The sequence below is a fragment of the Perca fluviatilis genome, chromosome 4 (assembly GCF_010015445.1).
Source record: "Perca fluviatilis chromosome 4, GENO_Pfluv_1.0, whole genome shotgun sequence".
In the NCBI taxonomy this organism is placed as follows: Eukaryota; Metazoa; Chordata; class Actinopteri; order Perciformes; family Percidae; genus Perca; species Perca fluviatilis.
Genome location: NC_053115.1, coordinates 39,930,871 through 39,956,561, shown reverse-complemented (window position 1 = coordinate 39,956,561; position 25,691 = coordinate 39,930,871). Strand labels below are relative to the sequence as shown.

Genomic DNA, 25,691 nt, shown 5'->3' with positions numbered 1-25,691 from the left:
AATCCATCGTTTTATGAGTGCATAACCTATATATACTAGTGTAGACCTTTGGTATCATTTCGGGCATTATTAGTGGGGTAATGTTAAGAGACACTTCGGATCCATTAGCCTCTGCGCTAAGCTATTCAGCAGCTAACGCTACTCTACGCTAACTCTCCCAATGTTAGACCCAGGTGAAAAAAGCTTCTGGGGGGGTGTTTGGCTCAAGGTCATGGTGCAAAGGACCCTAGGGTGAAATTACTCCGAACCATCACTTTAAGGCTGAGATGTGGTGTTGATCTTCTTCTCTAACTCAGTGAGAAAGTGAATAAATTGCCCTGGTGGGTCACCGGGTAGAGCCGGTACTTTAGGCCGAGTCATCACCACGGTGACTTTGGTTTGGTCGGCCACAGGGCCCTTTGCTGCATGTCATACCCTCTCTCTCCTGTGTATTTTTCAAAGCAGAAATGCCAAAAAATGTATCCTAAAAAAAACAACAAATGATTAACTGTAATGTATTTTTACTTTCATATGACAAGACAAAGTCTGTACAGTACACCTTACTATGTTCTTGCAATGTTTATGTTGTTAAGTGATAATATAGTGCCTTTATGTAATTTCAATTTAAATGTATTCACACTTTACTATTGAAAATATTGAATTAAAAGTCAATATTGACATTATTCTTTGCAGTGTGACCGTGTGTTTTTTCAGCTGAAAATTGCGTATGAAAGGAATAAAAGTGATTTTACTTTCTTGGGTCAGTTTCTAAGACAGCAGCCCCGACCTGAAACATCTAGACACCACTCTGCTGCTCTATATTTATTCCTCCAGGTTTTGGAGAACGTGTGTGTGTGTTTGCAACATACTGGACATGCAGATAAACAGTGGAGAAGTGAGGGTGTTGTGTTGGATAAACAGTTTAAAAAGTCTAAAGTCAAAAACCTGGATGAATATAGAGCAATGACCAAAGTTGCTTTCAAATTGTATCTACTTTACTTTATTTTTAGTGACTTAGTATTAAAAAGATGTAAACAGTGCAGAGAGTTTGATATGTTGCAGTGAGATGAGCTTTTATTTTGTAGGAGACCCTCTGGACACCCCTTAAGGACCCTTTGGAGTCCATGGACCCCAGTTTGAGAACTTCATCTTCAATCTACACTGCTGCAGACACTGGTTGCTGTCTCCAAGGGGTTAGTTGTTAGAAGTTAAAGATTTTAATTAAAAGATGTTTTTTCTCTTTAGCTGACCTCTGATCAATGCATGTAAGAGCCATGATTTGTTGTTTACAGTTTTTGAATTTTATTGAAAACTTATTAATTAATTAATGACACATTTGTACGTGTTTTATTTTCACTTCTGTTTAAACAGTTAAATATTTTTTGGGGATCAGATTTTAGTGAGGTGACATTATGGACGCTCATGTATCAAGCTCAAGTATACATTTATTTGGCTCTCTAACACACTATACACAAGCTATAAGGCCAATGTTCCAGTGATTCATCTTAAAGCATTTCAAGTAATTTATTTTGTCATATATAAGATAATATAAATAAGACTAATAAGGAAAACCTTTGTCTCTAGACACAAGTCACTAGAATTTGGATATTTTGGTATTTTGAAGCATGTAATATCAGATTTCTTGTTAAAATGCTCCCAGCTGAAACCCAGAGGAAAACATGCTCAACAGCAGATAAAGATTTCATGTAAAAAAAAAGAAACATTCATATGAACATTGATCATTTGTTGATCTGATGTCCCTAATGTTCCATCTATCCATCTTCGTCCGCTAATCCGGTGTCGGGTCGCGGGGGGAGCAGCTCCAGCAGGGGACCCCAAACTTCCCTTTCCTGAGCAACATTAACCAGCTCCGACTGGGGGATCCCAGGCGTTCCCAGGCCAGGTTGGAGATATAATCCCTCCACCTAGTCCTGGGTCTTCCCCGAGGCCTCCTCCCAGCTGGACGTGCCTGGAACCCCTCCCTAGGGAGGCGGCCAGGGGGCATCCTTACCAGATGCCCGAACCACCTCAACTGGCTCCTTTCGACGCGAAGGAGCAGCGGCTCTTCTCCGAGCTCCTCACGGATGACTGAGCTTCTCACCCTATCTCTAAGGGAGACGCCAGCCACCCTCCTGAGGAAACCCATTTCGGCCGCTTGTACCCTGGATCTCGTTCTTTCGGTCATGACCCAGCCTTCATGACCATAGGTGAGGTAGGAACGAAACTGACCGGTAGATCGAGCTTTGCCTTTGGCTCAGCTCTCTTTTCGGTCACAACGGTGCGATAAATTGAATGTAATACCGCACCCGCTGCGCCGATTCTCCGACCAATCTCCCGCTCCATTGTCCCCTCACTCGCAAACAAAACCCCAAGGTACTTGAACTCCTTCACTTGGGGTAAGGACTCATTCCCTACCTGGAGTAGGCACTCCATCGGTTTCCTGCTGAGAACCATGGCCTCAGATTTAGAGGTGCTGATCCTCATCCCAATCGCTTCACACTCGGCTGCAAACCGATCCAGTGAGTGCTGAAGGTCACAGGCCGATGATGCCATCAGGACCACATCATCTGCAAAGAGCAGCGATGAGATCCCCAGCCCACCGAACCGCAACCCCTCCCCACCCTGACTACGCCTTGATATCCTGTCCATAAATATTACAAACAGGATTGGTGACAAAGCGCAGCCCTGGCGAAGGCCAACCCTCACCTGAAACGAAGTCCGACTTACTGCCGAGAACCCGGACACAGCTCTCGCACTTTGCGTACAGAGTTGGATGGCCCTGAGTAGAGACCCCCTCACCCCATACTCCCGCAGCACCTCCCACAGTATCTCCCGGGGACCCGGTCATACATTGCCCTTTTCAGATCCACAAAACACATGTAGACCGGTTGGAGCATACTCCCAGGCTCCCCTCCAGGATCCTTGCGAGAGTGAAGAGCTGGTCCGTTGTTCCACGACCAGGACGGAATCCGCATTGTTCCTCCTCAACCCGATGTTCGACTATCGGCCGAACCCTCCTTTCCAGCACCTTGGAGTAGACTTTACCCAGGGAGGCTGAGAAGTGTGATACCCTGTAATTGGCACACACCCTCTGGTCCCCTTTTAAAAGGGGAACCACCACCCCGGGTCTGCCACTCCTTTGGCACTGTCCCAGACTTCCACGCAATGTTGAAGAGGCGTGTCAACCAGGACAGCCCCTCCACACCCAGAGCCTTGAGCATTTCTGGACGGATCTCATCAATCCCAGGGGATTTGCCACTGTGGAGTTGTTTGACTACATCAGTGACTTCCGCCTGGGAAATTGACAATGATCCCCTATCATCCTCCAGCTCTGCCTCTAACATAGAGGGCGTATTAGTCGGATTCAGGAGTTCCTCAAAGTGCTCCTTCCACCGCCCTATTACCTCCTCTGTTGAGGTCAACAGTGTCCCATCCTTACTGTACACAGCTTGGATGGTTCCCGCTTCCCCTCCTGAGGTGGCGAACAGTTTTCCAGAAGCACCTTGGTGCCGACCGAAGGTCCTTCTCCATGTCTTCTCCAAACTTCTCCCACACCCGCTCAGCTTTGCCTCTTTCACGGCAGAGGCTGCAGCCCTCCGGGCCCTCCGGTACCCTGCAACTGCCTCCGGAGTCCTCTGGGATAACATATCCGGAAAAGACTCCTTCTTCAGTCGGACGGCTTTCCACGACCACGGTGTCCACCACGGTGTTCGGTGGGTTACCGCCCCTTGAGGCACCTAAGACCCTAAGACCACAGCTCCTCACACGCGGTTCAGCAATGGAAACTTTGAACATTGTCCACTCGGGTTCAATGCCCCCAGCCTCCACAGGGATGCACGAAAGCTCCGCCCGGAGGTGTGAGTTGAAAGTCTGTCGGACAGGGGCCTCCTCCAGACGTTCCCAATTTACCCGCACTACCCGTTTGGGCTTACCAGGTCTGTCCAGAGTCTTTTCCCCACCCCTGACCCAACTCACCACCAGATGGTGATCAGTTGACAGCTCCGCCCCTCTCTCTTCACCCGAGTGTCCAAAACATACCGCCCTCAGATCAAATGAACATTATAAAATCGACCATTGACCTTTGGCCTAGGGTGCTCTGGTACCAAGTACACTTATGAGCATCCATGTTCGAACATGGTGTTTGTTATAGACAATCCATGGCTAGCACAGAAGTCCAACAACAAACATCCACTCTGGTTTAGATCAGGAGGCCGTTCCTCCCAATCATGCCTCTCCATGTGTCTCCCATCACGCCCGCGCGCGCGTTGAAAGTCCCCTAGCAGAACAATGGAGTCCCCACTGGCGCCCCATTCAGGACTCCAGTCAAGGTCTCCAGAGAAGGCCGAGGATATACTCGAACTCCTGTTTGGTGCATACGCACAAACAACAGTCAGAGTTTTCCCCCCCACAACCCGCAGGCGTAGGGAGGCGACCCTCTCGTCCACCGGGGTAAACTCCAACGTAGCGGCGCTCAGCCGGGGGCTTGTGAGTATCCCCACACCCGCCCGGCGCCTCACACCCTGGGCAACTCCGGAGAAGAAAAGAGTCCAACCCCTATGAGTATGGTTCCAGAACCGAGACTGTGCGTAGAGGTAAGTCCCACCAGATCTAACTGGTAGCGCTCCACCTCCCGCACCAGTTCCGTCTCCTTCCCCCACAGTGAGGTGACGTTCCACGTCCCCAGAGCCAGCGTCTGCTGCCCGGATCTGGTCCGTCGAGGCCCCTGACCTTCGCTGCCACCCATGTGACAGCGCACCCAACCCCAGCGGTTCCTCCCACAGGTGGTGGGCCCATGGGCTGGAGGTCCCTAATGTTGTCTTTTTCTATTTTCTACCGTTTGGACAGTGTTGGGTTGTTTCTCTGAAGAGTTTTTATACGTGATGATATGATGATAAACCTTTATTTATCTCCTGTTCCAGTCTGATCTGTAGGCAGTATAATGTTTAATGAAGTATTTAAAGGTACTCTTCTACTTCTTGTTGACGTTCAAAGTATTGTCAAACAAAACGGAGGCTAGCTTTTCATGCTAATTGAATGTGTTTGTAGCTTGAAAGAAGCTTGCGCGGACCACTGATAAGCTTACAACGCTAGTATTCGGGCCACAGGGAAAGTAAAAATAAATCGCTATTAATAATAATAATAATAATTTATTTTTTTTGCTTTGCTTTTTTTGTGTAAATGGTTTTACATTATTACAACTTTTTTCATATAATCACTTTGTCTTCTTACATTTTATTTATTTTCTGCATATTAAGATGTTATTCTCAATTTTCTTTTAAAATATTTTAGTTTTCTGTTGCTATATATGTCAGAGGTTGCACGCCTCCGGAGCAACTAGGGGTTAAGTGTCTTGCTCAGGGACACATTGGTTGACGTTTCAAATACATACGTTAAAACATGTTATCAGCACTGGTGCCCCACAGGGGGATGTCCTCTCCCCGCTGCTCTTCTCCCTCTACACCAATGACTGCACCTCAAGGAACCCGTCTGTAAAACTCCTGAAGTTTGCAGACGACACCACTGTCATTGGTTTGATCCAGGATGGTGATGAGTCTGCTTACAGACAGGAGGTGGAACAGCTGGTCCAATGGTGCAGTCAGAACCACCTGGAGTTAAACCCCAAGAAGGCTGTATCTTATCCCCCACACCACCACCACCACCATCCAGAATGACACAGTAGCCCCGGTGGATTCCTTTAGGTTCCTGGGATCAACCATCTCACAGAACCTAAAATGGTCTCCCCACATTGACTGTGTCCAGAAAAAGGCCCAGCGGACGTTACTCTTCCTGCGACAGCTAACGAAGGTTAATCTGCCTAAGGAGCTGCTGACCACTTTCTACTCAGCCATCATTCAGTCTGTCATCTGCACCTCCATCACTGTCTGGTTTGGGTCAGCCACCAAACGGGACAGGGCCAGACTGCAACAGACAATTAGGGCTGCAGAGAGGATCACTGGAGCTGACCTTCCCTCCATCCAGGACCTGTACCGCTCAAGGGTCAGGAAAAGGGCAGCACAAATCGTTTAAGGCGCCCTTTCCTCGTAAGTTTTTTCCTAAACCCAACCTCCGCCATCCCGTTATTGTGGCGCGTCACCAGCGGGCCACCTCGCGGGCGCCTCCCGGCTTATGGAGCGTCCTTTTCGGTCGCCTCCCGGCCGCCTCATCCATCGGGTCCCCAGCGGGCCGCCTCACTGGCGCCTCCCGGCTTATGGAGCGTCCTTTTCGGCCGCCTCCCGCCGCCTCATCCAGCGGGTCCCCAGCCTGCCGCCTTGCGGGCGCCTCCCGGCTTATGGAGCGACCTTTTTGGCCGCCTCATCCAGTGGGTCCTCAGCGGGCCGCCTCGCGGGCGCCTCCCAGCTTATGGAGCGACCTTTTCGCCCGCCTCCCGGCGTCCTTTCCCCGAAAAAATAACGTGACATTTACACGTAAAAAACAAGAAGAACGTCTCCGTGAACACGTATCAATAGATTAAGAATAACGTGGACATTTACACGAACTGCCGTGAGACCCGGTTGCAATTATCAATAAGTAGTTTAAGTAGCTAAGTACATAACAGTTACAATCTGTAAAACGGGACTTAAGTTAACAGTTGTGGTTCTATATAGCATTATTATCGAAAGTAGTAAAGTTAGAACATTAAATACTTTATTATTCCGTAGGAAATTCAGGCAGCCTGATAGCTGTTAGCCTGTCAAGCACATGTTGCTATCGACACAGATAATTTAGCAAGAGGTTGACGGTCACTGAACATATCCCTCCACTGCATATTGCACCCCTTTCTGTCGTGCCCTGGAGGATATGTTTGCTGCATTACTCCAAAACCAATCACTTATACCAATAGGTATGGAGCTCAACCCAGCCATGGCTATGTGTCTGGTTCTCAATTGTTTGACTGGCGTAGTAACAATAACTAGGGGGCGTGGCTTTTGCGAACGGTCAATTGTTTTTGCGAGTAACCAACTCGGGTACTCTAGCTATATAATTCAATGTGAGTACACAAATGTTGAAATGACATATAATGCCCGTCCCTAGTGGCTGTGATAAATTAGCCTGAAGCTATGCTTACCTGTTCAGGAGGAAATAAGCCAATTCTGCGTCCTTTTGGGATCTAAGCTGTCTCCATCTTTCAAATACATCTCCAATATTTACCAGGGAGTTGTTACGTCTCTGGTCACGCAACTGTTAGAAACATGCTGTTTTCTTTTTTTTAGGTCGGGTAGAATCTATCTCCGTTGATCCTGTTTGTTTGTGTGCTGCTTTCATGGCTGTACTACCATTAGAGCTGTAGCGCGCCGGGTTTACGTTTGCCTGGCTGTCAAACTGGGCCGTTGATAACAACACACAGGCCAAAACATAAACAGAAATTCTGTCACGGAATGTAAATTTCAAAAAGAAAAAATACTGACATTAGCATTGTTGTCAGAAAAGATAGTATTTTGTTTAACATGGTTCCTTAATATCTGATGAGGGATTGGTGTCATTTTTGGATTTATTACAGTACAAATATTACATATTGGACCTTTAATGTGTGTATTAGTTTTCTGACGCTCTGCTTGTAGTTCCTGCTGGTGTCCACCAGAGGGCGCCATGACACCACTCACCAGCAGAGAGATGCTTTTTGGTGTTAAGTGTAAATTGTTTTATATTATTACAACTTTTTTCATATAATCACAGGTCAAACGTTCTGGGTGGATTTTAATCAGTCAGACATTAACCTCATGAAGAAATCAAGTTGTCAGGTGGTCCGTGGAAAGATTTAGAAGTAGCTCAACTAATTTGAGAAAATACAAAATATTATATCTTAAAACAAATATATCTGCAGATTAAATTATTTAATAAAAAGTTTAAATAATTTGCCAACAGTTCATTTTATAATAATTTATTGAAACATTCAGCTTCACCAAATGTAGAAGTAGACTAGTATACTATATATGATTGCTGAACAAACCAACCTTAATAGTGACATTCCATTGACATTGATCCAATGACTCCATTCCAGACAGAATACCATCTGAGATCAGTTGCATTGTTTTTTATCAGGGGAGCAATTTTCAGATTACATTATGTTCTTACATAATTGCAAAAGGGTTCTCGACTGTTGTAGAAAGAAGTGGCTGATCTTTAATGCAATATCTCCATTGGCCATTATCAGCAACCATTCATCCAATGGTCCAAAGGCATATTCTGTTTACTAATCTGATATCATTTTAAAAGGCTAACTGAGAAAACATTGGAGAACCCTTTTGCAATTATGTAAGGACATAATGTCATCTGAAAACTGCTGCCCTGGTTAAAAAACCAATGCAACTGATCTCAGCTGGTATTCTTTCTATAATGGAGTGGTGACCCCAAGTGACCCCAAAATTTTGACCGGTAGTGTATGTATTTTATAAGCTTATCAAATGTTATAATGTGAAATCCTCATCTGCAAAGAATGCAGGAGCTAGGGCTACAATTAATCAAATTTTGATCATTATTTCCCCGCCCTGGTGGTTTACCAGGTGCAGCGCGTACTTTAGGCTGAGTCGTCACCGCAGCCACTTGGGTTTGAGTCCGGGGCAGGGCCCTTTGCTGCATCTCATCCTCTCTCTCTCCTGTTTGTCTCTATCACGAGCTGTTAAAAAAGAGGAATGCCAAAAGACTATCTTAAAAAAAAGAAATGAACAGCCTAAGTTTTTTTTTAAGTATGTACAGTACACTTTTACTATGTTCTTGCACTGTCTATAATAATGCAGTTACAGTATATAGTGCCTTCTGTCATTTAAATTTAGAGCTGCTAAGATTAATCAATCTATTGATTAGTTGTAAACTGTTCAATTAATCGTCTTCTATTTTGATAATCAATGAATCGGTTTTAGTCATTTTCCAGGAATTCTTTTTCCTCGATTTTCTTCTCTCCTCTGTGACAGTAAACTGAATATCTTTGAGTTGTGGACAGAACGAGATATTTGAGGACGTCCTCTTGGGCTTTGGGAAACACTGATCCACATTTTTCACTATTTTCTGATAATCCACAGATAAATTGATAATGACAATAATCGTTAGTTGCAGCCCTTTGAACTTTACTATACTATACAGAGTCAGAACTAAACAGGGGGAAGCAGCGTTCAGTTTTTATGCTCCACATATCTGGAACAAACTCCCAGAAACCTGCAGGTCCGCTGCAACTCTCAGTTCTTTTAAATCTAAGTTAAAGACCTATCTTTTTGATGTTGCTTTTCTTTAAATAATCTATTTTATTAACTTTAATTTCTTATACTGCACTGTAACTTTTATTCTTATACTGCACTATCAATTTTATTCTTGTTTTAATTTGTTTATTAATGTTTTAAAATTGTTTTAAATTGTTTTCTAACTGCTCTTTAATGTTTTATGTAAAGCACTTTGAATTGCCCTGTTGCTGAAATGTGCTATACAAATAAAGCTGCCTTGCCTTGCCTTGCCTTGCCTTGCCTTGCCTTGCCTTGCCTATTGAAAATCTTAAATAAAATGTCAATATCGGGCGCCTGGGTGGCTCACCTGGTGGAGCGGGCGCCCATGTCTTCAGGTGCCGCAGGATCAACTCCGCCCTGGGGCCCTTTTTGCTGCGTGTCGTTCCCCCTCTCTCTCCCCTTTCATGTCTTCAGCTGTCCCATATAAGTAAAGGCTGAAAATGCCCAAAAAATTATCTTAAAAAAAAAAAGTTAAAGGTGCCCCAGGCGATGTTGGGTGACATTACTGCTTGTTGACGTTCAAAGTATTTTCAAACAAACTGAGACTAGCTCGCTCCTCTCTCCTGCTCATCCCATCCCCTCCCCTCCCTTCCGTGCTTCAGCGCACCACCACCCCTCCCCAAACCCCCACCCCAAATCCTTCTTGTCGGTTATTGGCTAAACGCTGTGGGCCAATGTTTTTGTGGGCCAGGGGGCTGTTTCACAAAAGCAGAATTTATAAATCCAGGATAACTGATAAAGCGAAGCTTGACCTAGTCTAATCTGTGCAGCCTGGCTTGGTGCGTTTCACGAAGGCCGAGCCAGGCTGAGGAGGAGAGACTAGGTCGAGTCAGGCTGAGGAGGAGCGACTAGGTCGAGTCAGGCTGAGGAGGAGAGACTAGGTCGAGTCAGGCTGAGGAGGAGCGACTAGGTCGAGTCAGGCTGAGGAGGAGAGACTAGGTCGAGCCAGGATGAAGTCATTCAGATAGATGCGCGTCCACGGCTTTCCTCAAAAGACCGCGAGGTCGATCACAGATTTACTGATGCCAAAATGGAGAATATGCATTGTACATACTTTATACAGAGTGAGCAGCAGCTTCTTGTGGAAGTATGATGACGTGAAACACATTATTTGTATAAAAAGAAAAGAAACACGGCCGCTGTAATGAAACAGCGAGAAAGCTTTAGGCTACTAATCATTTGCACAAATTAACAGTTGTACTCTTTGCCTTAAAAGTGAGCAGAAGATAATGTTCGTCGGGAAATTTACCATGAAGATCAATTTTCTATGACACCAGAATATAATGCGTACATATCTATTTCACTCTGTTCCTCCCTCTCTCTTATGGGCTAAAATATAAATTACCTAAGACATATTAACTTCCACTGCTCGCTTTTAATGCAAAGTGTAGCCTACAACTGTTAGTTTTTGCAAATGACAAGTGACTCATTGAATGGTTTCAATTAAGAGCAGTAGTTCATAAATGTATATTTTTAGACTATCATTCAGTCTGTCCGCTATTATCTGCCACGCTTTTTCTCGCGTTTTTTATTTTTTATTTATAGAGGACGAATTTCCTTCTCTACATATGATATGCCTTGCTCCCTCGTATATATATGGACATAGAAAATAAAGACACTAAAGAAAATGGACTCTAAAATCTATAAACTATAAAGATAATTAAGTGATAAATTCCATGCACACTGCAAACATGAATGGAACAGAGTATATTCATCTGTTATTCCCCCCAGCAAAATATAAGGTCAAAAACCATTGAGGTGTCCTCTCCCTGTTGTTACATGAATGTACAGTAGACTACAACACTAGATAGTTACTGGTCCAGTGAACCAAGACTATAATTTGGAAGGATTGTACAAAAAACAATCCTCCCAAATTATAGTCCCAGTTTACTGGACAACACAAATTGTGTGCTAAGAATGCCAAATACAATGCACATGGAAGCGGAACAAACATGATCCTTATTGTTAAAGAATTAAAAAAAATGAATCAACCAAAATAATTCAAGGGGCATTGGTCAACTATAGAAATGTACAGTATTGTATGTATTGCCCTTAGTAACAGACTTCATTTAAAACACATTTGAAATGTTATCAGCCTTTTCTAATCTCAACAAATGCCATAATATATTAATTAAACTTCTAACCACAATATGAACAGCAGTTTTCATACAGCAATATAACAGTAATAATGTCACATGAATAATTATAAAAATAATGGTCACAACTTTAAATAACAACAGTACTTAAATGAACAGCAATATGCACCTGTTGTATTTTAATCAAGGCTGATAACAACAGGGTGAAACCACTGCTGGGTGATCAGAAAAGGTTCCAGGATTAAATAAATCCTGGCCGTTAGCCTGGTCAGGAGCAGGCTAGCTGTACAGAATAAATCTCCATAGTGATTTATGTGCCTCTGCTATCGTGAAACCGAGTCAAGGCTTAATTCATCCAGGATAACTGGGAAATCCCGGCTTAATCCCTTATCTTGGTTTTGTGAAACAGGCCCCAGGTTGGCTAACTTCGCAATGTGATTGTTTTTTCAGCTGAAACTTAAGCATAAAAGGAATACCATGATTTAACTTCATGTTAGGAAAATTATGCTTACTAGAAAACTGTTCTGCTTCATTTTCTTTTTTAAACCATTTGCATCATAACTGCTGTTTTAGTATTTCTGTCTTTCATTAGTCTGGCTATCACCAGACCAAGCTCAATCTTTTAAGATTGAACATTAGTCTGGGGAGTCTGCTCTGTATTTTCTCAGCACAAGAGGCGTGATCAACGGGCAAAGTTCAAATGACTCTGTACGCAATTGGATAGTCCTTCAACCAATCTGACCAACGATCTGGGTGACATACGGGTTGCTGCGCTTCGGTGGCCGCCATGTGGAATGTAAACAAAAAGCTTCCGTGGAGTGATTACATCTGTAATAAAACTGTGTGCCAGTATTTGTTAGAGCAACTCCATCTTTGTTCCTATAGCCTGATTAAACAACAATTATGGAGCTACTTCTGGATCTGCTGTGTTTGTGTCTTCTGTGTTTGACCGGGAAAAGACTTTGTGATGAAAACGGTAAGAATAACTAACTTTGTAGCCTACATTAGTTTTCATTATCTTGCTTCAGACAGTCAGACAGGGCCAGTCACTAGTAATTAGCTGAATCATCAGCAGTAGTGACTAATCTACTAATTGTTAGCGTCAATAACACAAGTAACACTTCAGTGCACAGGTTATTGATCTGATTGTTCTTCTCCATTATGATTGTTGTTTTGTCTTATTGCTGCTCTGCATGTTTGCATATATAAAAAAGAGCCTATAATCAGTGTTTCTTGGCTGTGTTTCATTGCTTGCATGGCTACATGTACTAACTTTGGATACTGTTGAGGTATTACTGTATTAGTGGTCTTATGACTAATTGTTGACTAAATTACATAATGAACTACAATTTTAAAATACAGTTAATAAATCTTATAACTTAGACTACAAATTACTTTTTTTAACTGGTGTTGTAGAATGATTCTAGTGACGTGTTCAAATGCTCTTTTTTTCTGCCCTAATAATTAATTAATCTGCAGATAAACATATTGATTAATACATATGTTTTTATCTTCCAGAACCAAAATATATCATAGTGAAAGAAGGGACAGATGTTATGTTACCATGTTCTCTCAGCACCAAGGAGAACGTTGAGTCAAAAGTGTTTGACTGGAGGAAAGTTGCTCAGAAAGATGATGGTCTGAAGGAGGTGTTCATGTATGAAAAAGGCTTTCATTACAATAACGGTCGTCCAGGTCAGAGTGAAGAGTTCAAAGGTCGAAGTCTCGCATTTTGAAGATGAACTGAAACACGGCACACTCCATAATCATCAGAAATAAGAAGGAGGCTGACAGTGGAGTCTACACCTGTCATTTCCCACGTCTTCATCAAATGGTCCACCTTAAACTTTTTGTTGGTGAGTGCTTTCATTCAACATTATATAAAGAAAATTAGCCTAAATGTAATGATTCTGTAGTTATTGTTTATCCTGCGTTTACAGTTGCTCCAGAGCCAGACATCAACATTATTGATGCCACAGATGATGGAGTGTTGCTGCAGTTTGAGGTTCGAGGTGCTGCTTCCAAACCTAGAGTAGAGTGGCAGGACAGAGATGGAAACAAACTTCCTGCTGAAGACCCGCAGGTCTCTGAAAGAGGAGACAGATACCACATCACCCTCCAGACTACTGTGACCAAGACCGGCTGCTGTCGCTGTGTCGCCCACACGAGGAAACCAACCGGAGGACTCATGCTGAGATTTATGTGGCTATTATTGGTAAGATTCCTCCTTGAGTTGTTCATGTGTTTTAGCAGCACATTTAACTCTTCTTTATGTTTAGTCTCAGGCTGTTCTCAGCTAGCCACCAACGGCTTCTGAAACAACCGACTCATGGAGCTCTGTACCTGGCATCACATGACCGGCCGGCAGTCACATGATTTCATAGGATATTATACGAATTGTTGTGCATAATTTTTTGTACAATATCATACAAACCCAGTCATGAGAATGAGTTGTTAGTCTATGACCAATCTACTGAACATATGTAGTTACATTCCGAGTGTACATTTAACATAACATTTGTTAAAAGAAAATTTAAACTCAAATAAAATAAGACAGGTATAGAATACGAGAATACAATTTACAGTGCAGTGTAATACATTTGAAATGGTTTTAATTTTTTTTATTTAAAGGCAGCATCAAACAAAAGTCTTCAGCCTTTCCGTCATAGAAAGGGAATAATAAATATATTCATAATGTTTAACCAAACTAGGTTGTTCACATGAAAAGGGTCATAAAAAGTTATGTAACAAATGAGAGAGAAGTTTAAATGATACACCTCTGCACAGCTGGCCAATCACAGCAGAGGTGGGCATGAATGTCAGATCGTCAGTTTCTTTAAGTTACAAGAATAGTCGGACATAATATACTGTTCATAAATATTTGCACAAAAATCTTTCAATTTCATTTGTGCAAATGAAATTGCACAAATATAAGTAATTGATCAGTAATGAATTTTGTGAAAGATTATTCTTATGCAATATTAAAACCAATAACTTTTAACTAGAACATGCTCGAGGAGATTATCAACAAATTTATTTTAATGTAAACAAGAAAATTACAAAGTAAATGCATATTATATTATTTTTGTATATTGTAGGAGCCATTTGACCTGTTTCAGTAAATATGATATTTTTTTGTACACTGCCATCTGGTGCCAGGTCACGTGTAGTTTAGTCAATTTTATTTATATAGCCCAATATCACAAATCACAAATTTATCTCATGAAGCCGTAGATAAAGGTTAAAGAAACAAAAGTGAAATGTAGAAAGAAATAACAGGAAACGCAATGGGTCACATAAAAGCAACTTTTGAAAAAAGGTTTTATTGTATCTAAATGTAGCACTTTCAGTTAGAGGTAGTTGCATGACTCTTGCGCTTTTGCGGTTGTATTCAAGTGGCTGAATGCACTTTTTGTAAGTTGTTTTGGATAAAAGCTAATATATGAGATACATGTAATCTAAAGCCTGTCTCTAACATTCATAACCTACTTCTTTTGTTGTTTTCAGAGCTCCAAGTAAGCTACATGTGAAATGACAAAATGTGGGACATTGTTGAACTTGAAAGCATTCTTTTAACATTCTGTTGAAAATATCACAGATTCATGCCCCCCAGGTATTGATCCTAATGACACTTTACAAGTGGATGAATCTGAAAATGTTTTCTGCAGGGTAACATGTACGACTAGTACTATTCCAGTGATAATCAACAATAGACCATACAAAGTGGTGAATCCCCTAAGTAATAAGACATTGACTGCAAACATAGTCAATTTAGCATCCAGTTCACGTCAGCCACAGCCTGTCCCAAAAAATTAGACGGTGTCTGTTCCTCGACTCAGATCAGTTAAATCAAAGGTAACCAAAAGAGAGGCTATACTTAACAACCTAATTGGAATTAAAACTACCACTGCAATGATAGAACAGGATAGGAAAAGTAGATGTAGACTACTAAATATCAGATTTCTGTCTTCTAAAGCAGTACTAGTAAACAAATTGATATCCGATAATCAAATTGATCTATTCTGTCTTACTGAAACCTGGCTGGGCCATGATGAATATGTTAGTCTAAATGAAGATAAATTATAACTCTTTTGAAAACCTTGTTCTTAATCTTCAACATCCAACATGGAAAAAAGTACAGCCAGTTATATTTGTTCTTGTCTACCGAGCACCAGGCCCATATTCTGAATTATTATCGGAATTCCCAGAGTTTTTATCATGTTTAGTCCTTAAATCAGACAAAGTACTTATTGTAGGTGATTGTAATATCCATGTGGACATTGACAGCATAGCCTTAGTATTGCTTTCAACTCACTACTAGATTCAGTTGGTTTCAGTCAGAGTGTGCATGAGGCCACGCACTGTTTTAACCACACCCTCAACCTTGTGCTGGCATATGGCATCAAAATTGAAGATGTAATAGTATTCCCACAGAATCCTTTATTATCAGACCACTTCTTAATAACTTACGAATTCCTAATACCCGACTATACGAAATTAGATAAAAGCTTCTACACTAGATGCCTATCTGACAGTGCTATAGCTAAATTTAAGGAAGATATTCCAACAGCACTAAACTCATTACCGTGCTTTAATAAAACAGAGGACCTTTATGTAAACTTTAGTCCCTCCCAAATTGATAATTGTGTAGATGGTGCTACAGCCTGCCTACGGACGACTTTAGACTCTGTTGCTCCCCTCAAAAAGAAGATGATGAAGCAAAGGAAACTAGCACCTTGGTATAACTCCCAAACTCGTAAATTAAAGCAAATCTTGCGTAAACTTGAAAGTAAATGGCGTTCCACCAAGAAGAATCCACCAAGAAGAATCTCGTTTGGATTGGCAAGAAAGTCTCAAAACCTATAGGAAGGCCCTAAGAAAGGCCAGATCAGACTATTATTCATCACTGATAGAAGAAAATAAGAACAACCCAAGGTTTCTTTTCAGCACTGTAGCCAGGCTGATAGATAGCCAGAGCTGTACTGAGCCATCTATTCCTCTAGCTCTGAGTAGTGATGACTTCATGAGTTTCTTTAAGGATAAAATTAAAACAATTAGAGATAAAATCTATCACCTTGAGCCCTCAACTTCTAACGGTTCACCTTTAAATGCAGGACCACTAGAAAGAACGACTAGACCTGACATATACTTAAACTGCTTTTATCCTATAGACGTTCAACAACTAATGTTAAAGGTCTCTTCAGCTAAGCCATCTACCTGACTCTTAGACCCCATCCCAACGAGGCTACTTAAAGAAGCATTACCCACTTCATTACTCAATATGATCAATATTTCTCTATTAACAGGTTATGTACCGCAGTTATTTAAAGTAACTGTGATAAAACCTCTTCTGAAAAAACCCACCCTCGATCCTGAGGTTTTAGCTAACTATAGACCTATATCTAACCTTCCCTTTCTCTCGAAGATCCTTGAGAAGGTAGTCGCCAATCAGTTATGTGATTTTCTACATAGCAATAGCTTATTTGTAGCCTGGATGCCAGCCGAACTTAGCCCCGCCCACAAAATTCGAGGTCGGGAAGTTTGGTCTGGAGTCGCTCCGTTGAGAAGAAATTATTGCCCGAACAGGATCTGTTCGGACCAATCAGATTGTCGGACAGATGATCAACAGTAACAGAATCAACCACGTCACCAAAGAACGCTTGGGTTGAATTTGTTGAGATGTGTAGATTCCACCATCGCGTCTGTTACAGAAGATATCAACAGCGCATTCATTTTAAAATCCTCATCGGAGGAGCTCAACAACTGCCCGAAAGCATGGTGGCGTTATATGGTGGAGAGAGATAGAGAGAGACTGAAGAGAGAGAGCGTTATATGGTGGAGAGACATAGAAAGAGACTGAAGATAGAGAGCGTTATATGGTGGAGAGACATAGAGAGAGACTGAAGAGAGAGAGCGTTATATGGTGGAGAGACATAGAGAGAGACTGAAGAGAGAGAGCGTTATATGGTGGAGAGACATAGAGAGAGACTGAAGAGAGAGAGCGTTATATGGTGGAGAGACATAGAGAGACTGAAGAGAGGGAGCGTTATATGGTGGAGAGACATAGAGAGACTGAAGAGAGGGAGCGTTATATGGTGGAGAGACATAGAGAGAGACTGAAGAGAGAGAGCGTTATATGGTGGAGAGACATAGAGAGAGACTGTAGAGAGAGAGCGTTATATGGTGGAGAGAGATAGAGAGAGACTGAAGAGAGGGCGCGTGGCTTGGAACAAGCCGCGAGTTCAGAGAAATAAAACGTGTTTCGCCGATTCATCTCTAGAAATGCGACTGTAGCGAGCATGTCACTATCACTAACGTTATCCACATTTATATTTACACGCAACAAATGATATATCCAGCTTCAAAAAGGTCTAAAAGTCGGAAGTTAGAACGAATGCATTGTGCAAAGAGTGGTTGCTATGGAGACGATACACAGTGTTGAGTTCTGTTGACAGCTGAGTTGAGTTCCGTTGCTCTGATTGGATGTAGGTCTATCCAATGAATGCAGAGGCATTTTTTTTCCTGGTTCGGTTGGAACACGCCCCATAATCACAGCCCAATGGAACGGTTTCAGACTCATATTCTGACTAGAATCTGAGTATGACCACGTCAGGCTAGCTTATTTGAGGACTTTGAATCAGAATTTAGAAAGCATCATAGCACAGAGACGGCACTGGTGAAAATTACTAACAACCTTCTAACTGCTTCAGACAAAGGACTTGTCTCCGTACTTGTTTTACTAGATCTTAGTGCTGCATTCGACACTATTGACCATACCATCCTGTTACAGAGACTGGAACATTTAGTTGGCATTAAAGGAATTGCACTAAGCTGGTTTAAGTCCTATTTCTCTGACCGATCTCAATTTGTTAATGTTAACAATAAATCCTCCAGGTACGCTAAAGTTAGCCATGGCGTTCCACAAGGCTCAGTGCTGGACCAATTCTATTCTCCTTATATATGCTTCCTCTAGGCAATATCATTAGGAAACACTCAATTAACTTTCACTGTTATGCGGATGACACCCAATTATACTTCGTCAGCCAGGCGAAACCAGTCAGTTAGCTAAACTTCAAGTATGCATTAAAGATATAAAATCATGGATGACCTACAATTTTCTGATGTTAAACTCAAACAAAACTGAAGTTGTTGTGCTGGGCCCTAAACACCTCCGAACCTCATTAACCGAAGATATAATTACTCTGGATGGCATTGCCCTGGCCTCCAGCACTACTGTCAGAAATCTAGGAGTTATTTTTGATCAGGATATATCCTTTAACGCCCACTTAAAACAAACCTCTAGAACAGCCTTTTTTCATCTTCGTAACATTGCCAAAATTAGGAACATCCTGTCTCAAAATGATGCTGAAAAACTAGTCCATGCATTCGTTACTTCCAGGCTGGACTATTGTAATTCCCTATTATCAGGATGCTCGAATAAAACCCTTAAGACTCTTCAGCTGATCCAGAATGCTGCAGCGCGTGTTCTGACAAAAACTAAGAAAATAGATCATATTTCTCCTGTATTAGCTTCTCTGCAATGGCTTCCTGTAAAATCCAGGATTGAATTTAAAATCCTTCTTCTGACCTACAAAGCTCTAAATGGTCAAGCACCTTCATATCTTGAGTACCTTATTGTCCCACTAGAGCACTGCGCTCCCAGAATGCAGAGTTACTTGTGGTTCCTAGAGTCTCTAAAAGTAGAATGTGAGCCAGAGCCTTCAGCTATCGGGCTCCACTCCTGTGGAACCAGCTCCCAATCTGGGTTCGGGGGACAGACACCATCACCACTTTTAAGAATTAACTTAAAACTCTCCTATTCGAGAAAAGCCTATAGTTAGGGGAGTGAGGAGTTGCAGCGTTCGACTAGACCGGGCGGGGGTGGGTGTCCTTGTGTTCTTTTATTTCCAGCATGTTTCCTTGGATCATGATGGCACCTACATCATGGTGCCAGCTATCGCCGTGGTCCTGCTCAGCGCCTACTGTGCTGTATTACACCCTGCTACACTCTGCAATGCCCGGCTTCGACTTGCTATGACCGGTCCACGCTCTGCCACGCCTGTTACGCCCCTGCTGTGCTCTACGAACACCATGAACTATTACAACCTACTATTTACTCATTATCTTTATTGTGACTATTATTGCCATTGTTCATGACAGCCCCAACCGGCACCGGCAGACACCACCTACCAAGACAGGGCAGCACAGACCACAGCTGCCACAGTATTTATTTTCTCTGACTGCTCACACTTAACACAACTTTACAACAAACCGTGCGCCTCCGATGGCTTACTCTGCATGTAAACATACTGATAAATACATAATTTTATCTTTCAGGGCGAGCAGTCATCAAAGTACAAGGAGGGGCTGATGTTGTGTTACCCTGCTCTCTCAGCACCAAAGAGAACATTGAGTTTAAACTCTTTGACTGGAAGAAAGTTGCTCAGAAAGATGATGGTCTGAAGGAGGTGTTCCTGTATGACTCAGGCATTCATTACAACAACGGCCGAGGTGGTCAGAGTGAGCAGTTCAAAGGTTGAGTCTCTCATTTTCAAGATGAATTGAAACACGGCAACGCCTCCATAATCATCAGAAATACAAAGATATCTGACAGTGGAAACTACACCTGTGATTTTCCAAATCTTCAGCCACGTCAGACATTCTACATTGAGCTTGTTGTTGGTGAGTACTTTCATTATGTGTGCTCATTTTTTTAAACATTTAAATATGTCTGTAAGATAATACAATTTCTTTGTAACTGTTTTTCAAGTTGATAATACTTCACAATCACTAACTAATGTTTGGTTTTGCCTGTTCTTTTTGATCATGTTTATTTCTGTCTCTTAATACTGAAACATTTTAATCTGTATAATACCAGGACCACGAAGAATATTTATTTATTTGTCTGACCATTCAGGGACAGAAGACAACATTGATATTTTTGTCACCTTACATATTGTGGCAAAGTTGTTTTCAAATTGTTCTTAGTTTGTGTCCAGGAAGTGAAAGTCATGGTAGGAATCTTGCTAGAAGAGAAAAGCACATCTGGAACATTTCTAACTCAGCTCAACTCTGAAGTTCATACAATCACATTATTGAAAGGCCACAATCTGCAGAGAGAGAGAAAGGCCTATATAGTTGATGTTTAACATTATTTGGGAAAAAGAGAGTTCAATGTTATTAATGTTTCATTGCATGCTTAAGACCAGTGTGAAACGTAAGCATTAGAAAAATATACAGTATATATAAAGGTTATGAAAAATAAAAATTAGAATACAGTATATCCTAAAAAAACTAACCAAAACGTAAGAATCTGAAAAAAAGACACCTCCATAATTATCAGAAATACAAAGCTATCTGACAGTGGAGAATACACCTGTGATTTTCCACGTCTTCATCCACGTCAAACATTCTACATTAAGCTTGTTTTTGGTGAGTACTTTTATTAAACAGTTAAAGGAGTTTGCTTAATGAGCAGGATATTAAGATGCCTTTTTAACTGTTTGTCAAGTTAATATTATATATATAGTTAATAATATAAATATTTCACAAGCACTAATGTTTTGTTTTACCTTTTTAGATCCTATCTTAAAAGACAGAACAGGGGAAAAACATCCGAGGTGAGTCCTGATTTTAATAAAGTTACTACTCTTAAAACACTCTACTTCTCACATGTATGTGATCACAGGACTGATATGATTAAAAAAACGTTCAATCCTTTGGACCATACCATCGTGACATTTATAAGCAAAGTATTTTACGTTTGTGTAAATATTAATTATTTACCTAAATGTTTATTAAAAACAACTTATTTTTTCAGTCAATGGGTAAAAATAGGATTAATTGTGCATTGGTCACGTTTTGTTGTTCATCCATCCCAATGAAAAAACAGTGCAACCTACATCCACTTAATTTCAATGTATTAGGTACACATAGCTAAGGCCAAGCACTCAGGAATAAATCCTATGTAGGTTATAATAATTGGTTGTTATAGAAACAGTTTCAGAGAGGGGTTAATTCTTTATGGTCATTTTGGAAAACTGTAGTTTGGGGGTGCTGTTGAATCATAATGTGTTATTAATCTTAGGGCTGGGCGATGGGGAGAAAATCAGATATCACGATACTCTTGACCAAATACCTCATTATCAATATTGCGGCATATTCTAGGGTTGACAGTTGGTGCTTTAACAAAATATCTTCACACTTAGATTTTAGATAAATAATCATCAGTAATGTGGACGTAATGTCTAAGTGGGGAAAAGGCAAATAATAGAAGAGCTAGAACAGTCTGGTAAGTTCAGAAAAGTACATCACTTTACTGTAATCCAGCCTTTAAAACCAGGAAAAGACACCACTTATGTCATATAACGATATCACGATATCCAAAATCTAAGACTAACACAATTCAGACCTATTGACACAATGGGTTTGCATAACTTTAAAGATGCTATGTTTCATATTTGATACATAGGGCCCTATTTTAACGATCTGAAACGCAAGTATGAAACGCAAAACGCAAGTAGCTTTGTGGGCGGATCTCGGGCGCTGTTGCTATTATACCGGCGGGATAAATGACTCTTGTGCCCGACGCAAATCTAAAATGGGTTGGTCTGAAGTAGCTAGGTGTGGTTTGGGCGTAACGTGAAAATAACCAATCAGAGCGTCATCTCTCATTCCCTTTAAGAGCAGGGCGCTTGTTCCATGGCGGATTGCTATTATGATGGCGGATTTGCTTGGCGCACGCCAGCAGGAGCTGTCCGGGATGCGGCAAAGTAATAAATACCTGTCTTGGCCGGGTGGTGATGTTGCTGCGGCCCCTCGGGCGCATCTCCTCAAGTCTGGAGAGGATTGCTGCAGCCATGGCGTGGCGGCCTCCAAACGCACCACCTGCACCTGTTGTGCCCCTTCCCTTTTCCCCCACTCCATCTCCGTCCACCCGCTCCATCAGGAGCACATCCCGCACTCCCCGGACCAGATCCCGCCGTAGTTCAACATCACGTCTCCTTAAGTCCTCTAATATTTCCTCATTTATGTCATCAACACATCCATGATTCATGGAAATGTTGTGTAAAACACAACAAGCCACAAAGAATGCTGCGACTTATGAGGACTGTACTGTAAAGTGCCTCCTGATCTATCCAAACACCTGAAGCGCATTTTCAGTAATATTTTTCCTTGTAATTATGTATGGTTTGCAAAAATGGGAACTGCTGTGTCCGTTTAGATGAGAGAAGTTTATGCGCGTTGTGCACACGCTACATTATGGCCAAGCATGCGCCCCTAAAATAGCATCTGAATAACGCGCTACTGACTTTAGACTAGCGCCACTGACTTTAGACCAGGTTTTTCCTGGTCAGTGGCGGAATTGTTTTCTGAAACTGCAAAATAGCATGAGAGAACGTTTGTGCCTGAACACGCCTCCTCTTTTCGCTGAACCGCCCCCGGGAGCGCAAATACATTCCCTAATTTACCGACGTGCATCTGTGGAGGGAAAAGTCCGCTTTGCGTCGGGTGCAAAATAGGAATGATACATGCGTCGGTGTACAAAGGCAATTGCGCTGAGTGCAAGATAGGGCCCATAATGTTTTTTTTATATTTCTGAAGCAAAACAAATCTCACAGAAGTAAAGAAAGTTTTTTCATAGGGCTGTGTATTGGCAAGAATCTGGCGATACGATGCATATGATACATGGGTCACAATTCAATAAATTGCAATATATTTCGATACTGTTCGATATAGGCGATATATTGGGATTTTTTAAAGTACAATTTTAGAAAAACTAATTTAAAAAAAGACATGATGTTCATAAAAGTCAAAGAAGTTTAAGTACATAGAAAACCAACTGCCAGTTTGGGATTGTGGTTCCCAGGTTCTTAGTGAGCTAATTTTTATATGCTAACGTCGGCCAAAGTTCAGCCATAGCTACATTGTTAGCTTCTAAGAAAAAGTCAGGCACTGTTAGGCAAGGACACTAGGGGTGCATCTCAGCATAGCCATCTAGCAGTACAGGGTTTAAACACAACATAAATGGGAACCACTGTCTTACATGAATATTTTTGAGCGTAAAAAAATAAATAAATCTATATTGCCTTTTTGAAAATTAATACAGTATTGCAAAATAAAATATTGCGATACTTAAGTGTATCGATTTTTTCTTACACCCCTAGTTTTTCACTGTATCTGTGCTTTGCTAGAAGTCTGAATCTAGCTCATATTGGAAGAAGTTAAAGGTGTTTAAGACATTGCTGCCTGGAATGTGTAATTGAGGCCCCGTACATGTTTCAATACTTTAACAACTGTCCATTTTAATCTATTGTTTCTATTATGTTCACCGGTGCAGCTCCAAAACCATTTTTCAGAATACGTAAAACTGAGGATGGAGTGCTGCTGCAGTGTAAAGTTCATGGCTCTCCAAAACCTAAAGTAGAGTGGCAGGACAGTGCTGGAAAGATCCTTCCTGCTGAGGAGCCCCAGGTCTCAGAGAGAGGAGGCCGTTTCTACATCACTCTCACCACTACTATGACCAGGGCTGACTTCTATCGCTGTGTAGCCACTCAGGAGACAATCCGCCATCAGATTTCTACAAGGATTTATGTCAATGGTGAGATTTTTACTAGTTGTATTTTCATATTCATTTAATTGTACCTATATGTTATTCTTTTTTTTTTCTTTAACTGAATGTGTGTTCAGACTGAACATAAAGGAAATGGAGATGAAGAAATCTGCTGAAGTTGGAAATGTTTCAAACTGAGTGAAAACTTCCCACTGAAACTATACTTCATTAGTCTACAGATATAAGAGCTAGAATGAGTTTATAGTTCAGTACTGTTACATATTAACACACACAGTTGGTTTTAGGGCTGCAACTAACGATTATGTTCATTGTCGATTAATCTGTTGATTATTTTCCTGATTAGTTGTTTGGTCTCTAAAATGTCAAATGGTGAAAAATGTGGATCAGTGTTTCCCAAAGATGACGTCCTCAAATGTCTTGTTTTGTCCACAACTCAAAGATATTCAGTTTACTGTCACAGAGGAGAGAAGAAACCACAACATTTTCATATTTAACAAGCTGGAATCAAAAAATTACTCAAACCAACTAATCGACTATCAAAATATTTGGCAATTAATTTAAATTTGATTTAATCCAGTTGGTTTGTACATTCCTAGTTAGCTCGAGCTTGTTTCTGTATTTTCAGTATTTTGTGCTGAATAAAACACAAACTTTAGAAACATTCAACAGTCACATTCACAAATTAAATAGAGACAAACTTGACTTTGTGGTCAGTCTGAATTCTCCTTTTAGGAGCCTGTACATCATCAGTTGTTCTCTTTGTGACTTTCTAATACTATGATTATACACTGATACTAAATGTGTGTACATGATACACCGTCACATTAACAGAGTTACATTTACTGTTAGTAAACATGTTTCAGAGAAGGATTTCAGGGACAGAAATGATGAACATTGAGAAGTGTTGTACAGGGTCAGAGTAACACTTGTAGCATCAAAACACAAGTTATTAAATATTACACCATAGAGAAAATAATACCCAGAACTTGTTTACTTCACTTCATCACTGTACAGACTGAAGGTCAGCTCTGATTCTGAGACTCTTTTCTCTACAGTTAGTTTCTTCTTTCCAGTGTTTTCTGCTCTAATTCTCAAAATCCTTTGGGAATGAAAAGGTTTCTGATTCTTACATACAGCTGAGATCGTTGTTAGAAATATTAACACAAACTAACTACTACATGTAACTGTGGAGTAGCTGATTCTTCTCTTCAGAAAACACAACATAAGACATGTTTAGTACAGTTAAGTTATATAATGTTACACTTGATGGCCCAGTTATGTCTGTTAGGCAGCATATTTCCATCTCACTCAACTGCTGATCTGTATGAGCTGCAATCAATAATAATAATAATAAGAGAGTGATTTATTAATTATTGTCACACATGAATCACAAACAATCAAAATCATCAATAATTAAAACCATATCTACATCTTTAATATTTTATTTCTAACTAGAAACTGAACTCCAACTAAAAACTGGGACCAAACTGTAACTCTGAATAAATACAGTGATGGTATATCACTCTTGGTAATAATTTGATAACATGGATGTAACAATGTAAACTTGTTATTAGGACTTGTTGCTCTGCAGTGAGGGTCCCAGATGACAAACGTTCTTTACACTTCATCCGCGGCAAGCAGAGTGTTGGTTCATTAAAAGAAGAACTACCTGAAAACACAGCATTAGGTTTTAGACTCAAAGTGAAAATGAAGATGGAAACAACAATTACACTTTCCACATTCTGGTTTCTAACTCTGGTCAGGAATCATCCTCTTCTGTCTGAGTCTGAAACCAGGAATTAGTTATGTTCACTCACATTCACTAACATC

At 41.1% G+C, this 25,691-nt stretch overlaps 3 protein-coding genes across 4 annotated transcripts in view; 2 read left to right on the top strand and 1 right to left on the bottom strand.

The window, feature by feature from the left end:
* The window catches only part of LOC120557668, a 1,015,838-nt gene that overhangs the window by 396,235 nt on the left and 593,912 nt on the right, over nt 1-25,691 (top strand). The window lies entirely within an intron of this gene.
* Nucleotides 1-25,691, bottom strand: part of LOC120557124 — a 655,636-nt gene that overhangs the window by 490,085 nt on the left and 139,860 nt on the right. The gene's annotated exons all lie outside the window — the stretch shown is intronic.
* LOC120557688 (selection and upkeep of intraepithelial T-cells protein 8-like) lies at nt 23,592-23,997 on the top strand. The gene is made up of 2 exons (XM_039798244.1): nt 23,592-23,888; nt 23,978-23,997. The coding sequence occupies exons 1-2, from the start codon at nt 23,612-23,614 to the stop codon at nt 23,980-23,982; spliced, it is 282 nt and encodes a 93-aa protein (XP_039654178.1). The 5' UTR covers nt 23,592-23,611; the 3' UTR covers nt 23,983-23,997.

Excerpts from the sequence above, each read along its gene's own strand:
- LOC120557688 (XM_039798244.1), top strand. The coding sequence starts at position 23,612 with ATGTTCACCGGTGCAGCTCCAAAACCATTTTTCAGAATACGTAAAACT.